We start from the raw sequence: 18703 nt of genomic DNA on the forward strand, positions 1-18703 counted from the left end.
ACGTTACTTGTTTGCGTCACACTATTCATTTCATTGTCTATTTTAATACTTTAAGCGCTGTACATTCTTGAAATGTTGTAAAAGTGAATAACATTCGTGCTAATAAAAGGAAATAAAAAATGTCTGTAACTTTCACTCATTGGCTTCTGCAGCTTCTTTATGTACTTTATGTACACTTCGGTTTTCTACTAACACGGTTAATGCTTTAACCAGTTTTACGTGTGACATGCGTTTAAATTTAAATTAAGTGTATTTTCTTTATTCTCAAGTATCTATAATCCACATGTAGCTAACAGGACATTTTCCCGTTATAATTAACGAAAGTGATGCATGGGTTTAACGTTGCTGTGAACAATATATTATAAAACCACGGTGTATATATAAAACAGACTCGATTACGATTTGCAGAATCATACGCGTAAACATCTACACATCAACCAATGTGAATGTTACACATAAATGTGAATTAAATACACCGTCATGCGCAGTGAAGCCGCACCGCTGCCCCGAGATGCATCATGGGAAAGTTTCGTCAGCGGAAGTAGATGTAAACATGTGATTGTCAACCGGAGCGTTTATTCCAGTTCGCGGCTGTGAAAATCAGTATGCTTGATTTAAATAAATGTGCTTGAAAAAAAATATTGTTGATAACCTCGCCAATGAAGCGTTGAATCTTAGACTGTGGCGGTTTTTCGAATCTCGACCAGCCTTGGCTAACGTTTGTGTTAGCGTTTGTGTTTATACAAATACAGCATGTATGTGTAACGCGGTGTTTATCAGCATTGCTTCAAATCTGTAAGCGTCCATGGCATCCAAACAGCCATTTACAGATTCAGACACTGCTGACGAAGCGGTCAGAGCAACTTGCGACGATGCATCGACATGCAAAAGGTAGCACGGCGTGCATTAAACATGATTTTTGTGCTTATAAGTCCTATATTGAGCTACTGTCCTGACGTTGCAGCTGCACTGTTATTGAGTGTCATTAGTTTCATCAAAATGGTGGTAACGTTAATATATTTCAGTAGTGGTTATGCACAATGTTACTGACATGAATAACCATATATAATACACATCATTTGCAGCTTATAAAACATTTCGCCACGCCGTAGTACTATTTGTTAACGACGCACAATAATAATTTAATATTTCACGTAACTTTGCATTTTGTTTAATAGGTTTGCTACCAGTAAAGGTTACTGGACTGACCTCTACGTCCAGTATTTTGTGAGACAAATAGGTGAGCGTAAAGCACCTGAGATCAACAGAGGTAAGATGGATCGTTTAGATATCTCCCCCTGCTGGTTAATGATTGCAGTTGCGCTTAATTAAACGCGCGATTGTTTTATTAATTGTCTTGTAGGTTATTATGGTCGTGTCAGAGGGATGAATCTTCTTATTGATGCTTTTCTCAAGAAGACGCAATGTGATTGCCAGGTGGTGAATCTCGGGGCAGGACTGGATACTACTTTTTGGAGATTAAAGGTTGTTTTTTTTTGGTCGTATATTTTATTTGGTTATTTCAATATTTAAAAAGACAATAATAATAATGCATATATTGGTTAGGTATATTTTTCATAAGCAATAAGATTTATTCTTATAGAGACTCCCATAATATAGTTTTGCTAAACAGAGTATCTTGTATTTATTAAATGCATGTACCGTCTTCAATTTTTAGGATGAAAACATTATGCCAAAAAAGTTCTTCGAAGTTGACTTCCCAATGATTGTCGCCAGAAAAATACACCACATCAAGTAAGGCGTATTTACTGTTATAATATGATTATTGGTATTGTTTTCAGTAAATTGCTTTTTGAGGATTTCATGAATGATTTTGGATGTTTAGCATGTTCTTTTAGTAATATTCCTGTAGGGGGAGACAGTGTCTCTAATGAGCAGTTCCTAGGACCCTCTGTTTAAGTATATCCACCCTCCAAATCCTGGTTGCATTGTATATCTGTCATCTATTTTGTAGTGTATGAAATTTTATCAGTACTTTGATGCAACTTATTCTTTTAAAGTGCCGTACCTGAAATAATACTGTTCGAATCGTGTTATGCATATGAATTATACTTGTGTGAAGGAAGTTTTTTTGTGGATTGGGCGTTTAGTTTCTAATTGATGCATAACAACAGTCAGTGGAAATTGCTGTAGGTTTGGCGGTGCAAAATCAATCAATCAATCATTTTTATTTATATAGCGCTTTTAACAACACAGGTTGCATCAAAGCACTGTACAGTATAATGACAGGGATATATAGTGACGAGAGTGACCAATTTCTTATTAAATGCAGAGACGGTCTCTGTAGTCAATTCAACGATAGTCACTAGAAGTTAAGTGTCCCCAACCAAGCAAGCCAGAGGCGACAGCGGCAAGGAAACAAAACCCCATGCATGCACAAAACGGGGTACACAACGGGGTAAAATAAGCAATCAGTCAGAGAGCCAACAATATTCATGGTGTACAAACGCAAGGTTTATTAGAAAGCTAGACAAGGAAACAAGCAAGAGCTGACGACAAATCCAAATAAAAAGAAGGTTTTTGTATGCGTTTAAGAGTGTGTATGCAAGTGACAGAATAGAAATACAAACACTGTTCAAAGGGAATTATGCAATACGATACAATCCAGCCCTCGGTGCATTAGATAACAAAATACCAGTGTGTCATCTGCAAACAAACCATAGTAGACCTTTCTCACAACCTTTCGTTTTTTGCAGTTGACTCTCTATCGTACGAAATCGGTTCCCCTCAAGTTCACACAAAAAAAGTGTAATATAGTACAGAGGGGCGTTAGAGAATTCAGGGGTCAAACGTGTACTTTCTACATGATGTGTTATGATAAAACGTGAATGCCTTTGAAGATTGAAATCTGATAACTGGTAACGATCATGAGATAAAAGTAATGTTTTCCATAAAACAATTGAGTAAAGGATTAACTTTCTGTCTGTCTGTTTGTCTGTTACAGGACGAAACCTCCGCTATCCAAGCCTTTGATTGAGACCCACTCCACTGATTCACTTCTTCTGGGTACTGAAGTCAGATTACAACATAACAGAGCGTTTTCCTTTGTTTTTGCGTAGTGATCTTTTTCGCTGTAACCTCTCATCTGTTTGATGAATTTGAAATTTGTCTCTTTGAAAGATGGTCACAGCCTGAATTCGGACAGATACTGCATCATTGGTGCCGATCTCAGAGACCTTCCTGCTTTAGAGGAGAAGCTAAAAAAGTTCCAGATAAATCCGGAGTAAGTACTGCGACGGCACAACCTTGCCCCCGAGTTAAATATAAGTTCGAGATTTTTTTCAGTTTTTCTGTAGCACTGCTTTTTTGTGATGTTTTATCTACATGGTTATCAAAGTAGATTATGTAGTGAGCGCAGTTACAACATCAGGATGAGCCTCTCTTATCTTTATTGTGATGTACAGATTTGTCTTCTGAAAGGTTCACGTTTCATTTGTTGCCTCAGTGACTGAAATTCATGGTTGGGCATCAGAACAATAGGTTTTTGAGATTAGACCTGATGTACTAGAAAGTTAACTTCACAATTCTGTGCATCCTAGATAGGGTTGATCCATCCTGTTTGGCATCCCAGTAGGAGCTGCACGCATCTGTTGTTTTGTTTTCGTGCATCTCTGCTGATGCCCCTGACGACAATAGTACACTCGGGAGCATTTAAAGTTTCCTCCGATGCGTCAATAAGCGCACGTTTTCTTTGATGTGAAGTGATGAGACCCGAAGGAAGCTACCGTTCTAGAAGGTGTATGACATCAATGGCATCATTTCCAAGGCCTCTCACCTTGAGTTTTTTTGTTTTTTTTGTTTTGTTTTTCTTTTCCTTTTTTTGCAACTTCCCGTTCAATCCACCCTAACGTGGCGTCTTGACGTTTGCCAGCTTGTCTGCAAATCCCATTAGTGTCTCAGACGCTGAGTAAAAAAAAATCTGGAAAATCTTTTGTCATAGCACGCAAACCACTCTTCCAAAAACGTGATTTCCTGCTATGTACTTGTAGGTATTACCGTAATTATCTGTTTTCAGGAACAAACTTGTTTTGTTTTAATGCATGAGCTGAACAAATTGTGATGTTCTCAATAGGAAAAACATGATTTAGCAACAAGATTCACTTTAGTTAATGCATAAGGTATAATAAACTAACAATAAACTTTATTTCATTTTTTTGTATCTTAAATATGCTCATGCAGATTGAAAAAATAAATATGTGCTTTATAAGTATTAATAAACAGTCAATATGATAGTAATATGCGAATAATGTGACTAAGCAGGTTGTTAAAAGTACATTTTAGTTCTTAAAATAAAGTGTTACCGATATCCTTTTCTACATTGTAAATGTCTTTGGTGGTGTTCATTTAACAATAGACCATTATTCAATATTTGTTTATTATGCATTAATGTTACAGTTATGAATGTTTTAAAATAAAAAAAAAAAAAAAGTTACCCATAATTCATAGTTAAATTTAGACTCTATCTAGAGGAAGCTTAATCATAGGATGGGTGTTGTAAAGAAACACTTCCCCACCATTGATATGAACCGCTTAGCATTCTCTCCACCCAGGTTGCCCACTCTGTTTCTGTCCGAGTGTGTGCTGGTGTACATGACCCCTGAGCAGTCCTCCAGACTGGTGCACTGGGTCGCAGACACCTTCTCCACGGCCATGTTCATTAACTACGAACAGGTGAGCTCACTGCATTAAACAGCTTCAATAAAAATATGTCGCCGGCTCATGCTGTCTGCGCACCTAAACTGTCCGGATCTTTTCAGGTGAACATGAATGATCGCTTCGGGCAGATCATGATCGAGAATCTGCAGAGACGACAGTGCAATCTGGCTGGGGTGGATGCGTGTCAGTCTCTGGACTCTGAAGTACGGCATTATACATTTAGGACCAGCGAGTTCATTTCTAATGCGCTTCATTGATATCGTATCGCACTGTATGATTGTTCTGCTCCATACAGTAAGACGGTGTCTTTCTATGTGCAATCAAAACATTAGACTGGGTTGTGCTTGGAATTCAAAGTTGTTTTCCTGCTCAAAATACAATGGGTTATCAAGACTCAGGAAAACAGAGCAGTTAAGCACAAGTCATTGTTTATGCAAACATAGCCAACATTTAGGTCTCACAAGCAATATCAGTTCACGTCTCTCAAGGTTAACCCCAGCGTGGTGACCTTCCGGAGACACCCTGCAGTATCTGCTCACCGTGGCTTGAAATCTGCATTAAGACCGAAAATGTTGCAGTGTTTTTGATGATGTGTTGTTTTAGTTTCATTAATGTTTTGTGAATATTATCTTATTTTAAAATTGCGTTTTATCATTTTAAAGATTTAATAATTTTGCGCCACCATAATGAACTTCTGTAAACATTATATCATTATAACATTATATTATGTCAACACTGCTTGATATTTGAAAATGTAGTAGCGTTTATGATGAGAAGTTAATATACTAATAGATAATTCATATTTTTAACTAGTTCATACTTTTATTTTGAAAGTTTTATTAATTTGTAGACGCCTCAGAATATCTAGTCAACATGGCTTGGCATGATTATGACGATAGCGTGTTATTTTACTTTCATTAACATAATAAAACTAATGTACTAAAGTTATAATAATTGTTTTTACCACCATAATGTTTCATCAATATGTTAAGATAGATTTATTAATATTTTCAGTTCATTTTGAAATTTAAAATGTGTTCATGATTGTGCGTTATTAGATCTCTTGTAATTACTCATCTTATTTTAATGTAAAGTTTTTTTATTTTTATTCTAATATTTAGAGTTACTCTGAACAATAATACATTTATAAATGTTGACTTGGCATTTAGTTCAATTGAAGTATTATTTTTTTTATATATATTAGATTAGTAATGCTTTTTAATGGCTAATCACCCTGATGTGTGTTTCCACAGAAGGAGCGCTTTCTGTCAGCAGGCTGGGAAAGTGTAAACGCGCTGGACATGATGACGGTCTACAGCATGCTTCCTCAGGAAGATGTAGCTAGGTACACAAGCCAGCGCTCAAGTACAGTCGTAATCAAGAGTGTATTTATAACTGTAGAGCCTGTGCCAGGAAAGTTTAAGATCAGAATCTCTACAACGATGTTCTTTGTTTTACGATCACAGAATCGAGCGTCTAGAGTTTTTAGATGAAAAGGAACTTCTCCAACAGCTTCTTCAACACTATTGCATCTGCTGGGCTGTAAAAGATAAGCTCAATCTAGGTAAGACTTCCATTTTTAACCACTTCTAGCGTTGCACTTATCGTTTGACGTCACCTGTAACTAATAGCGGACTTGTCTTTTCAGGCCTCTCGCAAATTGGGTTTTAAACGTCGGTAGGGACTTGGTTGTAAAAGTTTAATTTGAAACGACACCACCAAGAGTAGACAGGACACTCTTCTGGACGCTTTTCAGAGGACAGGAAGGGGAAGTCATTTATATCTTTATTTCCATTTTTAAGCACAATAAAAATGGAGACTACTGGCATCAGCGTCTTTTCTTCTGTTTTACTTGTCTCCTTTTGTCTCCCGTCTCGCTGAAGTGCTTCATTTTATTGTTGCACTTTGATTTGAAACCATTTTACTATCTACATAAAATCGAAAATAAAAAAACAGAATTAATAAAATACTAGGAGGAGAGACGATTTAATCAAACCACATAAACAGCAGCCTTCAATTAAATTTTTGGTGATTGTAATGTAGGTGTTAAAGGAATAGTTTGGGACCAAGCTGTTTTGGGTCACCATCTACTTCCATAGTAGGAAAGAAATACAATGGAAGTCAATGGTGACCCAAAACGGCCTGGTTACAAACTTCAATATATAAGGATTGTGTTCATACAGTTCATAAATTCATCATTTTCTCCAAACCTGTATGAAAGTAAATGATTTTCATTTTGGGTGAACCATTATTTTACGTTAGTTTAGAATTATAGGTTTAGAATTAAAAATCACCAACAACAAAAATAGCCATAAGTTTGTGTCATACCTTTTTTTTTTTTTTTTTTTTTTTTTTTTTTTTTGGACGATACAGTAGCACTCACACTTTTTTTTTTTCATAGTAACATTCATCAGTTATGTTTTGTTTTTTTGTTTTTTTTTAAGGAAATTCATACTTCAACCAGGATGCATTACATTGATCAAAACTGACAGTAAAGACATTCATAATGTTATAAAGAATTCTATTTTTAATGCTGTAATCAAATAATCTTCATCAAGAATATTAACCTTTTTAACATAGATAATAATTCTTAAACCCCAAATCGGCATGACAAAATGATTTCTGAAAGATCATGTGACACTAAAAGCTGAAGTAATAGCTGCTAAAATTCAGCTTTGCCATCACACAAATAAATTACATTTTAAAATAAAATATTAAAATATTTTTTTTAATTCAAAATAAAGTTTTTGGTAAAACATTTGTACCTGTATTTTTGAGTTAAATGCAGCTTTGGTGAGCATAAAAAAACTTTATTTCAAAAACCTTAAAAAAAGTCGTACGATCCTAAACTTTTGAACCGCAGAGTAAGTGTTTCTTCAACGTCACTAATGATTACAAGGAAGTAGTTTTAGAAAACAAAAGGCGATTAAAAGACACAAAAAAAGGAAACGTTTCCTCTTTAGCCGTCAACGCCAGGCATCCTGCAGTCTTTCTCTGTATTCATTTTTGTCAGTGACTCCCTGAAAAGAAACATTAACCCAAACCGACCTTGTGCTGTTATTTACTGCCACGGGAACCCCGAAATTAATGCATGAGAGTGAGAGCAAACGTTCTGTTGCGATAAATACGGATGACTGCATGGGAAAATTTGCTGCAGGCCGTGCTGAACTACAGAGCGATCTATAATATGCCATTAAATTTGTAAAGTTTGACAACCTGCATTAACTCTGATCAATTCAGTTGCATAAGACAGGCGAGCAGACCTTGAGTGACACGGGAGTTGGTTATGCACGTTTTTATTGTCCCCAGTTGTGTAATAGCAGACTGGTGGATGATAAGCTGTATCCTGAAGCCATCACCCCCCGAACAATGCTCTCCTCTGCTGGAATTGTAAAGTGTTTTTCCCAAGCCACCAGGGGTGATGACGGGGGAGACTGTTGGCCCGCCTTACCACCACTCCACCCCATCCTCCGTCCACCTTTATCAGTACGACGCCGCAGTGTGTGCGAGCACAGATCACCTGAAGTTTCACACAGACGAGATGACCTCAGCCGAGTCCAAGTCGGAGCTCTTTACGGTAGCCACCGGCGATGGAGGGGATGCCCATCAGAATCAGCCCAAGAAGCTGTCTTTCTATGAGCACTACATTCAGCCGTGCCTAGCGGAGGTCCTCGGCTCCACTCTCTTCATGTTTGTAGGCTGTGTGTCGGTCATGGGCAACGTGGGAATCAGCGGGAGCATCCAGCCTGCGCTGGCACACGGACTAGCACTGGCTATAGCAATTGCCATTTTTGGAGAAATCAGGTAACCGCCTGCCATGTTCTGTGCGCTTGATTTGACTTCGAAATCGAGAATACAAATTTAAAGTATATACTTAAATGATGTTTGGAATATTTATATTAGGTTTTATATATTTAGAATATTAACATGTGTATGTTTGAGTGTAACGAAAACTGTAAAAGAGACATTTTTTAGCATTACTTAAAATGTCTGGGAAAAAAAAATATATATATATTTTTTTTATTTATTTATTTATTTATTTATTTTTTTTTTTCTCATGATTGTATAGATAATAAAACAAAAATCTAAAATATTTTAAGTTTCATTTAAAATGTAATTCCATTTTGTTTTTATGTTTTTACATTTAAAATAATTCAATATTTTCTTATGTTAAATTTGATGTATCATTTTTTTAATGTATTAATGTTTAACGTTTCGTTCTTGAGAAAATATAATGTAGCCATTCACTCCGTACCAAAACTTTGATTTACGCTCAGTTGAACTGATGATGTTTTCCAGCGGCGGTCACTTCAATCCAGCCGTGTCTGTGTGTGTTTACCTCATCGGGGGAATGGAACTGATGCTCCTGCTGCCATATGTGCTCTCGCAAATGTTAGGTGGAGTGATTGCTGCCAGCCTCGCCAAAGTATGCGTTCAAGCTTCTCTGTGAAATTCATTTTTAGTGACTTGACGTGATGAAGCGTAACTGACTGAAACGACGCACTGACAATAAAACTTTCCTTTTCCATGACCCGAGAGTTATCTTTTTGTTTTCCTTTAGGCTGTCACTACGAACGAAGCGTTTAACAATGCAACGGGAGCAGCGTTTGACGCCGTCCAGTCATCTCACGGAACTGGCTCTGCGACCGTGGCCGAGATGATTATGACCCTGTTCCTGACTATGGTTGTGAGCATGGGTGCCGTGAACGGAAGGACCCGAAGCCATCTGGCTCCTTTCTGTATTGGGCTCACGGTGACTGCAAATATTTTGGCTGGGTAGGAGCTAATATTTCATGCAAACCGCAAAAAGAAATGATATGGCCTAAGAAAACGTGATCTGTTCTGCAGCCGTAAAGAACATTTGTGTTAAATATTAGAAAATATTAAATATAAGAATGACTAGAACCACTGTGTTCAAACGTCTGTATCTCAATTGCTTTTTAATTGTTTTATTTGAGTCTCCAAATGTGACATAATATTACTGTATACTAATACTATATGCTATTGAAATGAAAAAAGTTCACAAATCTTTACCTGAACTATGTAGATGGGTAATAACTGTGAACATGGGTGATTTGAATATAATGTTAATGTAATTATTATACAGAAAACGGCTAATAAAAATAAAACAAATAACTATAATAACACATTTTTGTTTATAAACACATCTATATGATTTACATTAAACATAATTGTTTTATTTATAATTATTACAATTATACTATAATCATGCGTATTTTAAAACGTATAAAACAATGGAATATAAAAACATCAATCTTTAAATATGGCTGAGATTTTTCGAAGTTTCCCAGAGCTGTTTCTAGTGAACGCAGTAACCAAATGAACTGAAAATCGCAGGATATGTTACAGGAAACTAAGACATTAAACAGCCTCAGAACAATAACGGCAATAGGAAATAATGAACACTAACAATAAAATGTGTTAATGTGCTGTATTTGGGTCACTTTTTAAAGCCAGTCTTCCAGCCTGTACGTCTGACTGATTTTGTCTTTCGTGTTCGACAGGGGTGGAATATCAGGGGCATGTATGAATCCGGCACGGGCCTTCGGGCCAGCAATAGTGTCCGGTCACTGGGAGTACCACTGGATATATTGGGTGGGACCTCTGACCGGCGCTCTGGTCACCGTCAGTCTCGTGAGGTATTCCCGATGCTCACTTTTACCTCGAACAATCCTTTAGGAAGCCACTGAGTGCGTAAAGATGACGCCTTTGGAGGCTGATCAGACTGAAATAAAAAAATAAAAAAGTTCATTAGTGTTTTATGTACATTGTGTTTGAAACGTTCAGTCCTGAGATGGACAGTGACACGTCAGTATTTGAGCAATTGTGTTGTTCGTTCCAGGTTGGTAGTGGGAGACAAGAAGATCCGCGTTATTTTCAAGTGATGGAGAGAGGCCCTCGGAGGATCTCGTGTCGCAAGCTTTTTAAAGTCAAGATAACTTGTAAAGCGTTGTATGATATTGTCAAACATTTCTATTGATGCAGTATTCTAAACCTTTCTGTATTCTGATACTTTATTGTCTCTTTGCCAAAAGTATTTGTTGTTTTAGTTTTTATAGCTTGCTATAATGTATTCTGATGTTTTCTGTTAATAAACTGTCTTTTGTTAAAAATCGCATGTATTTCTTCCTGTTGCATGGCCTAAAGTGAATTTTTGTTTGTTTTTTTGTTTGATTTCATTTCTTATGTTAACGTAAAACACCTATATATAATTTTTCTTATACTATGTTTTATTTTGTTTTATTATGTTAGTTACCTAGTATTTTACCTAGTTATTAGTTATTACGTAAACAAAATAATCCAACTCCAGTTTAATTGAGATTCATTTGAATGCACAATGAACTCTTCATATATATATATAACTTATTAATATGATTTTTCTATCTGTATGTACATAGTGAGTATGGGAGTAGTTGACATGGTGTGACAGCAAAAATGTATATATATATATATATATATATATATATATATATATATATATATATATATATATAGCTTTGAAGATAAACCTTTTTCATGTTATTTGTAACTTTAAGACGAAAGATGCATGTTTAATGCATCACGTTATTTGTATGTTATTTTTTTCTCTACATTTTTGCTACATCACACACTTTTAGTCAGTTTCTTTTGTCAGCTACCCATGCATGCATGTGTATGTATTATTTTAAACCAAATCATGACTTTTAGGTTTCTTATATTTTAATCTATGACCGCATAGGCATATTAAAAGTAGGCTATTAGTAATGCCTCCGTATTTTAATATCACACTGCAGCTCAAAGTTCAGCATGGATTGTCAATACGTTGTTTTATAATGCCATATGTGTGGATAACATTTACACCCAAGGCCAATGAGTTATCACATACTTGACAAGCGAATCAATAATAAAAGATACTAGTGAAAGCAATACTGTCCAAATGTGAAGGACCTTACATCTGATAAGGGAAAAGCTATGCGCTGACCTAACTCCAAACTAAAAAATAGTCTGTGATTATAATTGTTCTCACAAAATCTTTTCATTGTCTCCTAAAACTCGATTGTATGTTGTTGCTGAATCATTCATATATAACCCTGTGATAATATATCAGACCTTTCAGGGATAAAAGAATGATTTATGGTGGAACAAGTTAGGTTGGCTGTGTTATCATAGGTCTTCCCTCTGCCACAGTCACAGAGTCACTCAACGCACTGCATGGTGCACGATGTCGGCGGTGGCAGAGAAGCTAGAGCTTGAAGAGCTGGACAAAACCTTGCTGAAGAAGAATGAACCAAAACCTCTGGGCAAATATGAGAGAATGATCCAGCCGTGTGTAGCCGAGCTGGTGGGCACGACTTTTTTTGTCTTTATCGGCTGTGTGTCTGTTATTGAAAACGTGGAGGCAGCGGGACGACTACAGCCAGCGCTTGTGCATGGATTGGCCGTGGCTGTGCTGGTGGCGTGCATGGCAGAAATCAGGTGAGATGTTAAAAAATACATGCACACACACAAATATTGTATGTGTAACACACACACGCACATGTGTGTATATATATACAGTATTTGTGTGTGTGTGTATGTGTGTATATATATATATATTAGTGCTGCTAATCACTGAACAATTAATCACGATTAGTTGCATCTAAAAGTTTTTGTTTTCATATGTGAGTGTACTGTGTATATTTAATATGCATACATAAAGACACACACATATGCATATATTTTGGAAATATATGCATATATTTGCATGTATTGATAATCACATAAATGATATTGTATATATGTAATATATAACCATAACAATGTTCTCTTAAATATATACATGCAGAATATAAACACAAAAATTACAAAAACTGTTATCTTTGACATGATTAATCACAATTAATCATCTGACAGAATATATATATATATATATATATATATATATATATATATATATATGTGTGTGTGTGTAAATAGACATTGCTTTTTATTTACGTTCCAAAAATTATTTTCCATTTATATACAGTAATAATCAAAGGATGCGTATGCTTGAATTGATTGTTATTTAGCTGGCGCTTCTCAAAACATTTACATTCACTTGCATCTCGTTCAGGAATTGTCAAACCAAACTGTGGCTTCGTTCATTGATTTCTGAGCGCTCAAAGTGATTCATTGAATCCATTTCTGAAAGCAAAGTTTCTGTCTCACCTGATTCTTTCTCTCTCTCTCTCTCTCTGCAGCGGATCACATTTTAACCCTCCGTTCACCATCGCTATCTGGTTATGTGGTGGAATTCAGCTGACGATGGCTGTTCCCTACCTTATCAGTCAGCTTATCGGAGGTGTGCTGGGAGCTGCAATGTCAAAGGTGTGAACAAAAATGCATTTAATATTACGCAAACAAAAAGTGATATTGCTATTTATTCCCACAAGCCAAACACTACTCAACAGACAAATATGTTTTGAAGGTTATGACCACACACGAGAATTATATGAACGCTACCGGGGCGGCCTTTACTATTGTTAAATCTGAGGAGCAGCTGGGGAAGGTTGTGTTTGCTGAAATGGCCATGACTTGTCTAGTAACTATGGTAGTGCTTCTGGGAGCCGTCAATGGAAAGAGCAAAAGCCCCCTGGTGCCCTTCATGGTGGGCTGCACCGTTATTGTCAATATTCTGGCAGGGTGAGTGTGGAACAGAAATTATTAGCATGAGTTTTTAATTTGAGAAACGTTATGGGTGTTTATGTGACGTCTGCTTATGTAACAAAAAGTCTAGAAAATATTGTTTTCCTTAAAGAGGAGATGTTTCTGGCACCTGTTTGAATCCCGTAAGAGCTTTTGGACCCGCATTGATGGCTAACTACTGGACTTATCATTGGGTTTATTGGGTCGGTCCGATAGGAGGAGGTCTCGTGGCTGCTGCTCTTGTGAGGTGAGTTTTCTTTGATGTCAAATATGTCTTCCGTTTAATTTTTTTTTTTTTTTTTTTTTTTTTTTTACAGCAGACTGTTACTTTATTGTTTTAACAGGCTTCTGCTTGGAGATGAGAAGATCCGAATTATACTGAAATGATAAACCTCAGCGTATAAAAACCTCTCAATTCATGGTGGCTTCATTACTTTTAAACAGCCTGAATATTGCAGCATTACATATAGCATTTAAACTATGAATTAGTGTACTTGATTTTTATAAAACATGACCAATTTTTCCAGTATGTCAATAAATTGTTTTTTGATAACGTTTTGCATAAAAGGCTATGTTTTGTCTCGGGACGTGTAGCCCATATTATCAGTGTTTTATAAAGTCTTGTGACTTTCTTTCTTTGTGAACAAGTGTAAGCCATCAGACTAATGTCTAAAATGCACGATTATTTTAAGGTGTGGTTCTCACTATTAGACTAACTAACTACTGAACGTATTATTTGCTACTTATTAATAGTTATTAAGGTAGGTTTTGGCATAAGTGATCTAAACTTTTTATGTACAAAAGGCATTAATATGTGCTTAGAAAACGAAGTTGATCGTTAATAGTGAGAATTTGTCTTTAAAATAAAGCTTAATTGCTAGCCTATATAATTATTTCAATAAAAACGTTATATATATATATATATATATATAAGATATTAGCTCTGAATGACCGTAAATGCCCTGTCCGAGACTGACTGACTTCACACGACCTCGTTCAGTTGACGTTTGTTTGTTTGTTTGTTTGTTTATTTATGGATCGCGGACTACAGTAGAACTCTATTATAGTATATAAGGCTATATGTACAATACGAAAAATGATAAGCATAGGGTTATAAGTAAAAGCCGCCTATATTATTTTCGTATTAAACCTATCGCAATATCCTCTTTATAGCTAGTCTCTTCTTAAACCTGGACTTTCAAGCCTGCTTCGTACAAAAAGGTGTCATGAATATATCGAAAATGATATGATTGTTTATTCCAGCAACAGCTTAACTTTAATTCGCAATGTTGATTACAAAATAAATAAATTATTTAGGAAATTAATAATAATTATTCGTTTAATTGCTATAAATTCTTTCTAAAAAAGTTGCACAAATTTAACGGAATCCAGATATTTATAGAAAATGTATAGAAATTTTCTATAAATTATTTATTCAAAATCATTTTTTCGATTTTGCATGTAGGCTAAATTTATTTATTTATTTAGGCTAGATTTAGATTTGGTTACGGACAGGGAACACAACGCACGATGTCTCCAGATCAGTTTTTTATTGACATGTTGTTGGCCAAATCGACGAAACAACATTCAAACTGCTTGACAAACATCAAACTGGTTAACGATATTTGTCAGACAAAGCCAGGGCCAGTCTTGCAAGGAACTTGTCCATGGCCAGGTGGGCTTCAGGTGTGAAGTCGTTAGGGAAGAGCATGGCGCACACCAAGAGGATGTTGTGGGAAAGGATCTGTTAAATGAAGATTAAAACACGTTTTGAGCAACACAGCTTCGTAGTGAGAACTATGCATGTATGGTTAAATATCAAATGAAAATGAGAGTCGGGAGTATATTTGCCTTGAAGTTAGCAGGATCGACCCTCAGCTGAAAGGCATGCAGCTCGCTAAGAGTGAGCAGGCCGGCGAAAAGGTCGTCGATTTTCTCAACAGCCAAACCGATTCCAGAGACGACCTTCTTTCCGTGCTTCCTCACCGGAGCAGAGCCGGGGGCCAGGTCGCTCCAGTGAGAGAAGTAGGTTTTGGTCTGAGGGTAGACATAGAGCATTCTGCAAAACAGCGGGGAAACGTAAAATCCGATTTATTCGCACAAATGCATCTGCGAAACAAGCATGAGACATATAAGCTATAATGGTTTGACTTACCTGGACAACGCCTCGTTGCCGATATCCTCAGCCTTTGGGGAGATCTTCGCCCAGAGGGCCTTCACGATTGCTTTGTCTTTAGCGGAGAGACTCATTCTGAAGCGATGCCCGAAACGAGCAGTCGTGCCAGGGTCGAATGACTTGCCCACCTAAACATCGGTCCTCTTTTTAAGCGTTTGTAGTTGAGTGGGCGCACCCAAGATACAGACTAATTGCGTGTCAGATTGAACTCCTGCCAGTTAACACTGAAAATTGACATGATGCCCATTTTCCTCCCTCTTCGTTTTACGGAGAACGTGATGAGACGTGCGTGCACGCTTCAGTCACAAGACATGAACAGTTATGGGCAGATCTTAATCAAACCACGTCGGCATTTTCAGGTTAAGTAAACCCCACGACACGATTTGACTAATTAATTAATTCGTTTTATTAATTTAGTACGTTATTTTAGATCTTATATACAAGATATGACATGTTATGGCCATACATGCTTATTGCATGCAATGGTTTTTGTGTGATTTTACTGCCTTTCAGTTAATTTACTTATTAAATGCAGTTTTCTTTAAGTGCTAATTTCCCTTTAATTAGAATATAAACGGATTCAAATCATATACGCGCTGGTTTTACTTTTAATATCCTACTTTTATTCTTACAAAACTGCATTAGTACCATTAGCACATACACACACAATGTTACAAAAAATAAATAATAATAATAAATAAGCATGTCCATGTGTTTTCTTACAGGGCTCTTATTGCGAATAAAAACGACCAAGTGAAACCGAGTGCTTTATTATACCGATTTATTGTTATTTATTCTTAATTCTGAATTGATTTATAAATCATTTATATCATTAATTGGCTCTGAAATAGCGCGCGCCTGGCGAATCGATAAAATGGCCACACCCTTTTAATTTGGCGTTTGACGAGACTGGATTTTTTTTTTTTTTTTTTTTTTTTTTTTTTTTTTTACAACGCACGGGCATTTCATTTTGAGATCTACGTGAGCGGAGAGTCTGTGTCTAGTGATAAGAAAGAGTCGTTTTGAATGTGCGTATGCGCGTGAGATAACCAGCTGCTGATATCGCGAGAGCAATTCATAGTCTCTGAAAGTCACATTTACCAAAGATTTAAACAGTTTAATGATGTATCCCGCAATGATATGCTTATGCTTTTATACGCAAATGCGTCGTCCTCGTCTATGCCGATCGTCCTTACTAAGTGTATCTGTGCTATGTTACAAGTGTTTTATCAAAATGTCATCCAACTTCTAGACTCTGCAAAATCACTAACAGTTACATCTTAGAGTCCTGCCCACCAGAAACTCCAGCCAATCAAACGAGTCCTCTCGTACTGGCCATGCAACCCGATGACATAAATAGCGTCGAACAGAGTGGAAAGGTATGATTCTTATTCCTAAAGGAGGACAAAGATCATAACCTGACGACATGGTTGTGTGGACCGACCAGGAGCGCGCCTGCATCCAGGACATTTTCAGCAAGCTGAATTACGAGGAGGCCGGCCCCAAAGCTTTGCAGAGGTACATCGTTGTCAAAGCTCGCGCAAGTCTACAAACACACAAAATACTTATTTGATTCGTTTTTCGTGTTGTATATTATGTTGTGTTGCAGGGCCTTGATTGTGTATCCCTGGACTCAGCGGTACTTCGCAAGTTTTGGGAACCTGTACAATGCCGAGGCCATCATGTCTAACCCAAGGGTGGCGGCCCACGGAATTGTTGTGCTCCACGGCCTCGACAGAGCCATGAAGAACATGGATGACATCAAGAACACCTATGCCGAACTGAGCGTGCTGCACTCCGACAAATTGCACGTGGATCCTGACAACTTCAGGGTATGCAAGCGCAGCAAAATATAAAACTCATACAGATGCAGTAAGACTACCCGGGGACTCACCTTGTTGCTCTACACTCTTCCGCTTTTTCCCGTTTCAGCTGCTGGCCGACTGCCTGACCATTGTGATTGCGGGGACTATGGGCACCTCTTTCACAGCTGACGTGCAGGCGGCCTGGCAGAAGTTCCTCGCTGTTGTCGTCTCTGCTCTGCGCAGACAGTATCATTAAAACCTCGAACATTTGGGGGAAAGCATTGATTGTTCTCTAACGCAATAAAGAGGAATTGATGTGCATCTGAGCCGTGGTTAAACTGTCCATTGTGCGAGTATCGGGTATAATTCAACTGAAAACTCATGATTCTGTCAAAAGGCTCCAGGGATTTATGACAAAATTGTCAATTCATACAAACAAGTAAACGAAACACAAGGCTTAAGTTTAAAAAACGGGTCATTGGAACGCTTCAATAGAGCATGTTTATTGGATTAATTAGACTTAACCGAACAAATGAAGATTGCTGCAGGATGCTAGGCGGCACTACGCCTCTGATAAACTAAAGAGTGTAAGTGCACTTAAGAGTTTTAATTGAAATGGTAACCGATATATAAATGCGTAATAAATTAAATGAATGGTCGCCGTGATTTTGCTAAGTAAAACATGATCCTGGATCAACATTTTTGTTGATCCTTTAACATACTGCCCAAAAATATAGACTTATCGCAAGGGTGAAGAAGCACCTGATCATAAGCCTAAAACAGATATTTCCTGAAAAAGTATCCCTCGATTCTGATTGATTGATTGGAATGTTGATCCAGTAACATCTTGTACTTGGTAACATCATGCTCACCAATATGGGACAGGTTATATGAAAAGATGCTGGCCTTATGTTTGAGGACTGATAAAGGTTCAGTGTTTCCATTGCAAATCCTGCTTTATATATATTAATTAACTTATCTTTTTTTATAGCCTAGGTCTAGGGTGGAGCAATGAATTGGCAGTAAACTTAAAGAGGGTGTCTGCTTGGATACAATTACACCCCCGAAAAGATCTAGTATGTTTTCTAACCACACTAGAAGAAAGAATGTTATACCCAGAAGACAGTGTTTTTGTGAAAAAAAAAAAAAAAAAAAAAAGCTTGAATTTGAAATCTTAATAAGAAAATGTGTCAGACCTCGCACAGAATTAATTATCTACTGTGTTAATTAATTTAAATTCATTTAAAACTACATTAAAATTATTTAACATTTGTTTAACACTGTATTAACGCTGTCACATGTTCGGTCTCTGTAATCAATTCGATGATAATCACTAGAAGTTAAGTGTCCCCCAACAAAGCATGTCAGAGGCGACAGCGGC

The 18703-nt window shown here is 36.9% G+C and overlaps 5 protein-coding genes across 5 annotated transcripts; 4 read left to right on the plus strand and 1 right to left on the minus strand.

The window, feature by feature from the left end:
- Positions 1 to 534: 534 nt before the first annotated feature.
- Positions 535 to 6505, plus strand: lcmt1 (leucine carboxyl methyltransferase 1). The gene is made up of 11 exons (XM_043253084.1): positions 535 to 891; positions 1179 to 1270; positions 1364 to 1485; positions 1679 to 1755; positions 2966 to 3027; positions 3142 to 3244; positions 4572 to 4692; positions 4779 to 4880; positions 5931 to 6022; positions 6144 to 6241; positions 6326 to 6505. Exons 1-11 carry the CDS (start codon positions 806 to 808, stop codon positions 6346 to 6348), a joined length of 978 nt encoding a protein of 325 aa, XP_043109019.1. The 5' UTR covers positions 535 to 805; the 3' UTR covers positions 6349 to 6505.
- A 1578-nt stretch (positions 6506 to 8083) lies between these two features.
- On the plus strand, positions 8084 to 10811 carry aqp8a.1 (aquaporin 8a, tandem duplicate 1). Its single transcript, XM_043254442.1, has 5 exons — positions 8084 to 8481; positions 8977 to 9103; positions 9239 to 9453; positions 10203 to 10337; positions 10541 to 10811. The coding sequence occupies exons 1-5, from the start codon at positions 8099 to 8101 to the stop codon at positions 10581 to 10583; spliced, it is 903 nt and encodes a 300-aa protein (XP_043110377.1). The 5' UTR covers positions 8084 to 8098; the 3' UTR covers positions 10584 to 10811.
- Positions 10812 to 11848: 1037 nt separating this feature from the next.
- aqp8a.2 (aquaporin 8a, tandem duplicate 2) lies at positions 11849 to 13894 on the plus strand. Its single transcript, XM_043253396.1, has 5 exons — positions 11849 to 12153; positions 12897 to 13023; positions 13124 to 13338; positions 13454 to 13588; positions 13686 to 13894. The coding sequence occupies exons 1-5, from the start codon at positions 11900 to 11902 to the stop codon at positions 13726 to 13728; spliced, it is 774 nt and encodes a 257-aa protein (XP_043109331.1). The 5' UTR covers positions 11849 to 11899; the 3' UTR covers positions 13729 to 13894.
- An 859-nt stretch (positions 13895 to 14753) lies between these two features.
- On the minus strand, positions 14754 to 15747 carry hbae5 (hemoglobin, alpha embryonic 5). Its single transcript, XM_043253164.1, has 3 exons — positions 15497 to 15747; positions 15193 to 15400; positions 14754 to 15085 (listed from the first exon to the last, which is right to left on the minus strand). Exons 1-3 carry the CDS (start codon positions 15589 to 15591, stop codon positions 14957 to 14959), a joined length of 432 nt encoding a protein of 143 aa, XP_043109099.1. The 5' UTR covers positions 15592 to 15747; the 3' UTR covers positions 14754 to 14956.
- Positions 15748 to 16494: 747 nt separating this feature from the next.
- On the plus strand, positions 16495 to 18435 carry hbbe2 (hemoglobin beta embryonic-2). The gene is made up of 3 exons (XM_043253163.1): positions 16495 to 17035; positions 17127 to 17349; positions 17450 to 18435. The coding sequence occupies exons 1-3, from the start codon at positions 16944 to 16946 to the stop codon at positions 17576 to 17578; spliced, it is 444 nt and encodes a 147-aa protein (XP_043109098.1). The 5' UTR covers positions 16495 to 16943; the 3' UTR covers positions 17579 to 18435.
- Positions 18436 to 18703: the final 268 nt, after the last annotated feature.

This window comes from Puntigrus tetrazona, chromosome 12 (genome assembly GCF_018831695.1).
Source record: "Puntigrus tetrazona isolate hp1 chromosome 12, ASM1883169v1, whole genome shotgun sequence".
NCBI classification, from domain to species: Eukaryota; Metazoa; Chordata; class Actinopteri; order Cypriniformes; family Cyprinidae; genus Puntigrus; species Puntigrus tetrazona.

Bases quoted from the DNA above. Each gene is read 5' to 3' on its own strand.
- hbae5 (XM_043253164.1), bottom strand. From the start codon at position 15,591: ATGAGTCTCTCCGCTAAAGACAAAGCAATCGTGAAGGCCCTCTGGGCG. The intron at 15,401-15,496 runs GTAAGTCAAACC...GCTGTTTTGCAG, and splicing joins GGCAACGAGGCGTTGTCCAG to AATGCTCTATGTCTACCCTC. The intron at 15,086-15,192 runs GCAAATATACTC...TTCATTTAACAG, and splicing joins TCGATCCTGCTAACTTCAAG to ATCCTTTCCCACAACATCCT.
- aqp8a.2 (XM_043253396.1), top strand. From the start codon at position 11,900: ATGTCGGCGGTGGCAGAGAAGCTAGAGCTTGAAGAGCTGGACAAAACC. The intron at 13,024-13,123 runs GTGTGAACAAAA...TATGTTTTGAAG, and splicing joins TGGGAGCTGCAATGTCAAAG to GTTATGACCACACACGAGAA. The intron at 13,589-13,685 runs GTGAGTTTTCTT...TTGTTTTAACAG, and splicing joins GTGGCTGCTGCTCTTGTGAG to GCTTCTGCTTGGAGATGAGA.
- lcmt1 (XM_043253084.1), top strand. From the start codon at position 806: ATGGCATCCAAACAGCCATTTACAGATTCAGACACTGCTGACGAAGCG. The intron at 1,756-2,965 runs GTAAGGCGTATT...TGTCTGTTACAG, and splicing joins AGAAAAATACACCACATCAA to GACGAAACCTCCGCTATCCA. The intron at 4,881-5,930 runs GTACGGCATTAT...GTGTTTCCACAG, and splicing joins GTCAGTCTCTGGACTCTGAA to AAGGAGCGCTTTCTGTCAGC.
- hbbe2 (XM_043253163.1), top strand. From the start codon at position 16,944: ATGGTTGTGTGGACCGACCAGGAGCGCGCCTGCATCCAGGACATTTTC. The intron at 17,036-17,126 runs GTACATCGTTGT...GTTGTGTTGCAG, and splicing joins GGCCCCAAAGCTTTGCAGAG to GGCCTTGATTGTGTATCCCT. The intron at 17,350-17,449 runs GTATGCAAGCGC...TTCCCGTTTCAG, and splicing joins TGGATCCTGACAACTTCAGG to CTGCTGGCCGACTGCCTGAC.
- aqp8a.1 (XM_043254442.1), top strand. From the start codon at position 8,099: ATGACGGGGGAGACTGTTGGCCCGCCTTACCACCACTCCACCCCATCC. The intron at 9,104-9,238 runs GTATGCGTTCAA...GTTTTCCTTTAG, and splicing joins TTGCTGCCAGCCTCGCCAAA to GCTGTCACTACGAACGAAGC. The intron at 9,454-10,202 runs GTAGGAGCTAAT...CGTGTTCGACAG, and splicing joins ACTGCAAATATTTTGGCTGG to GGGTGGAATATCAGGGGCAT.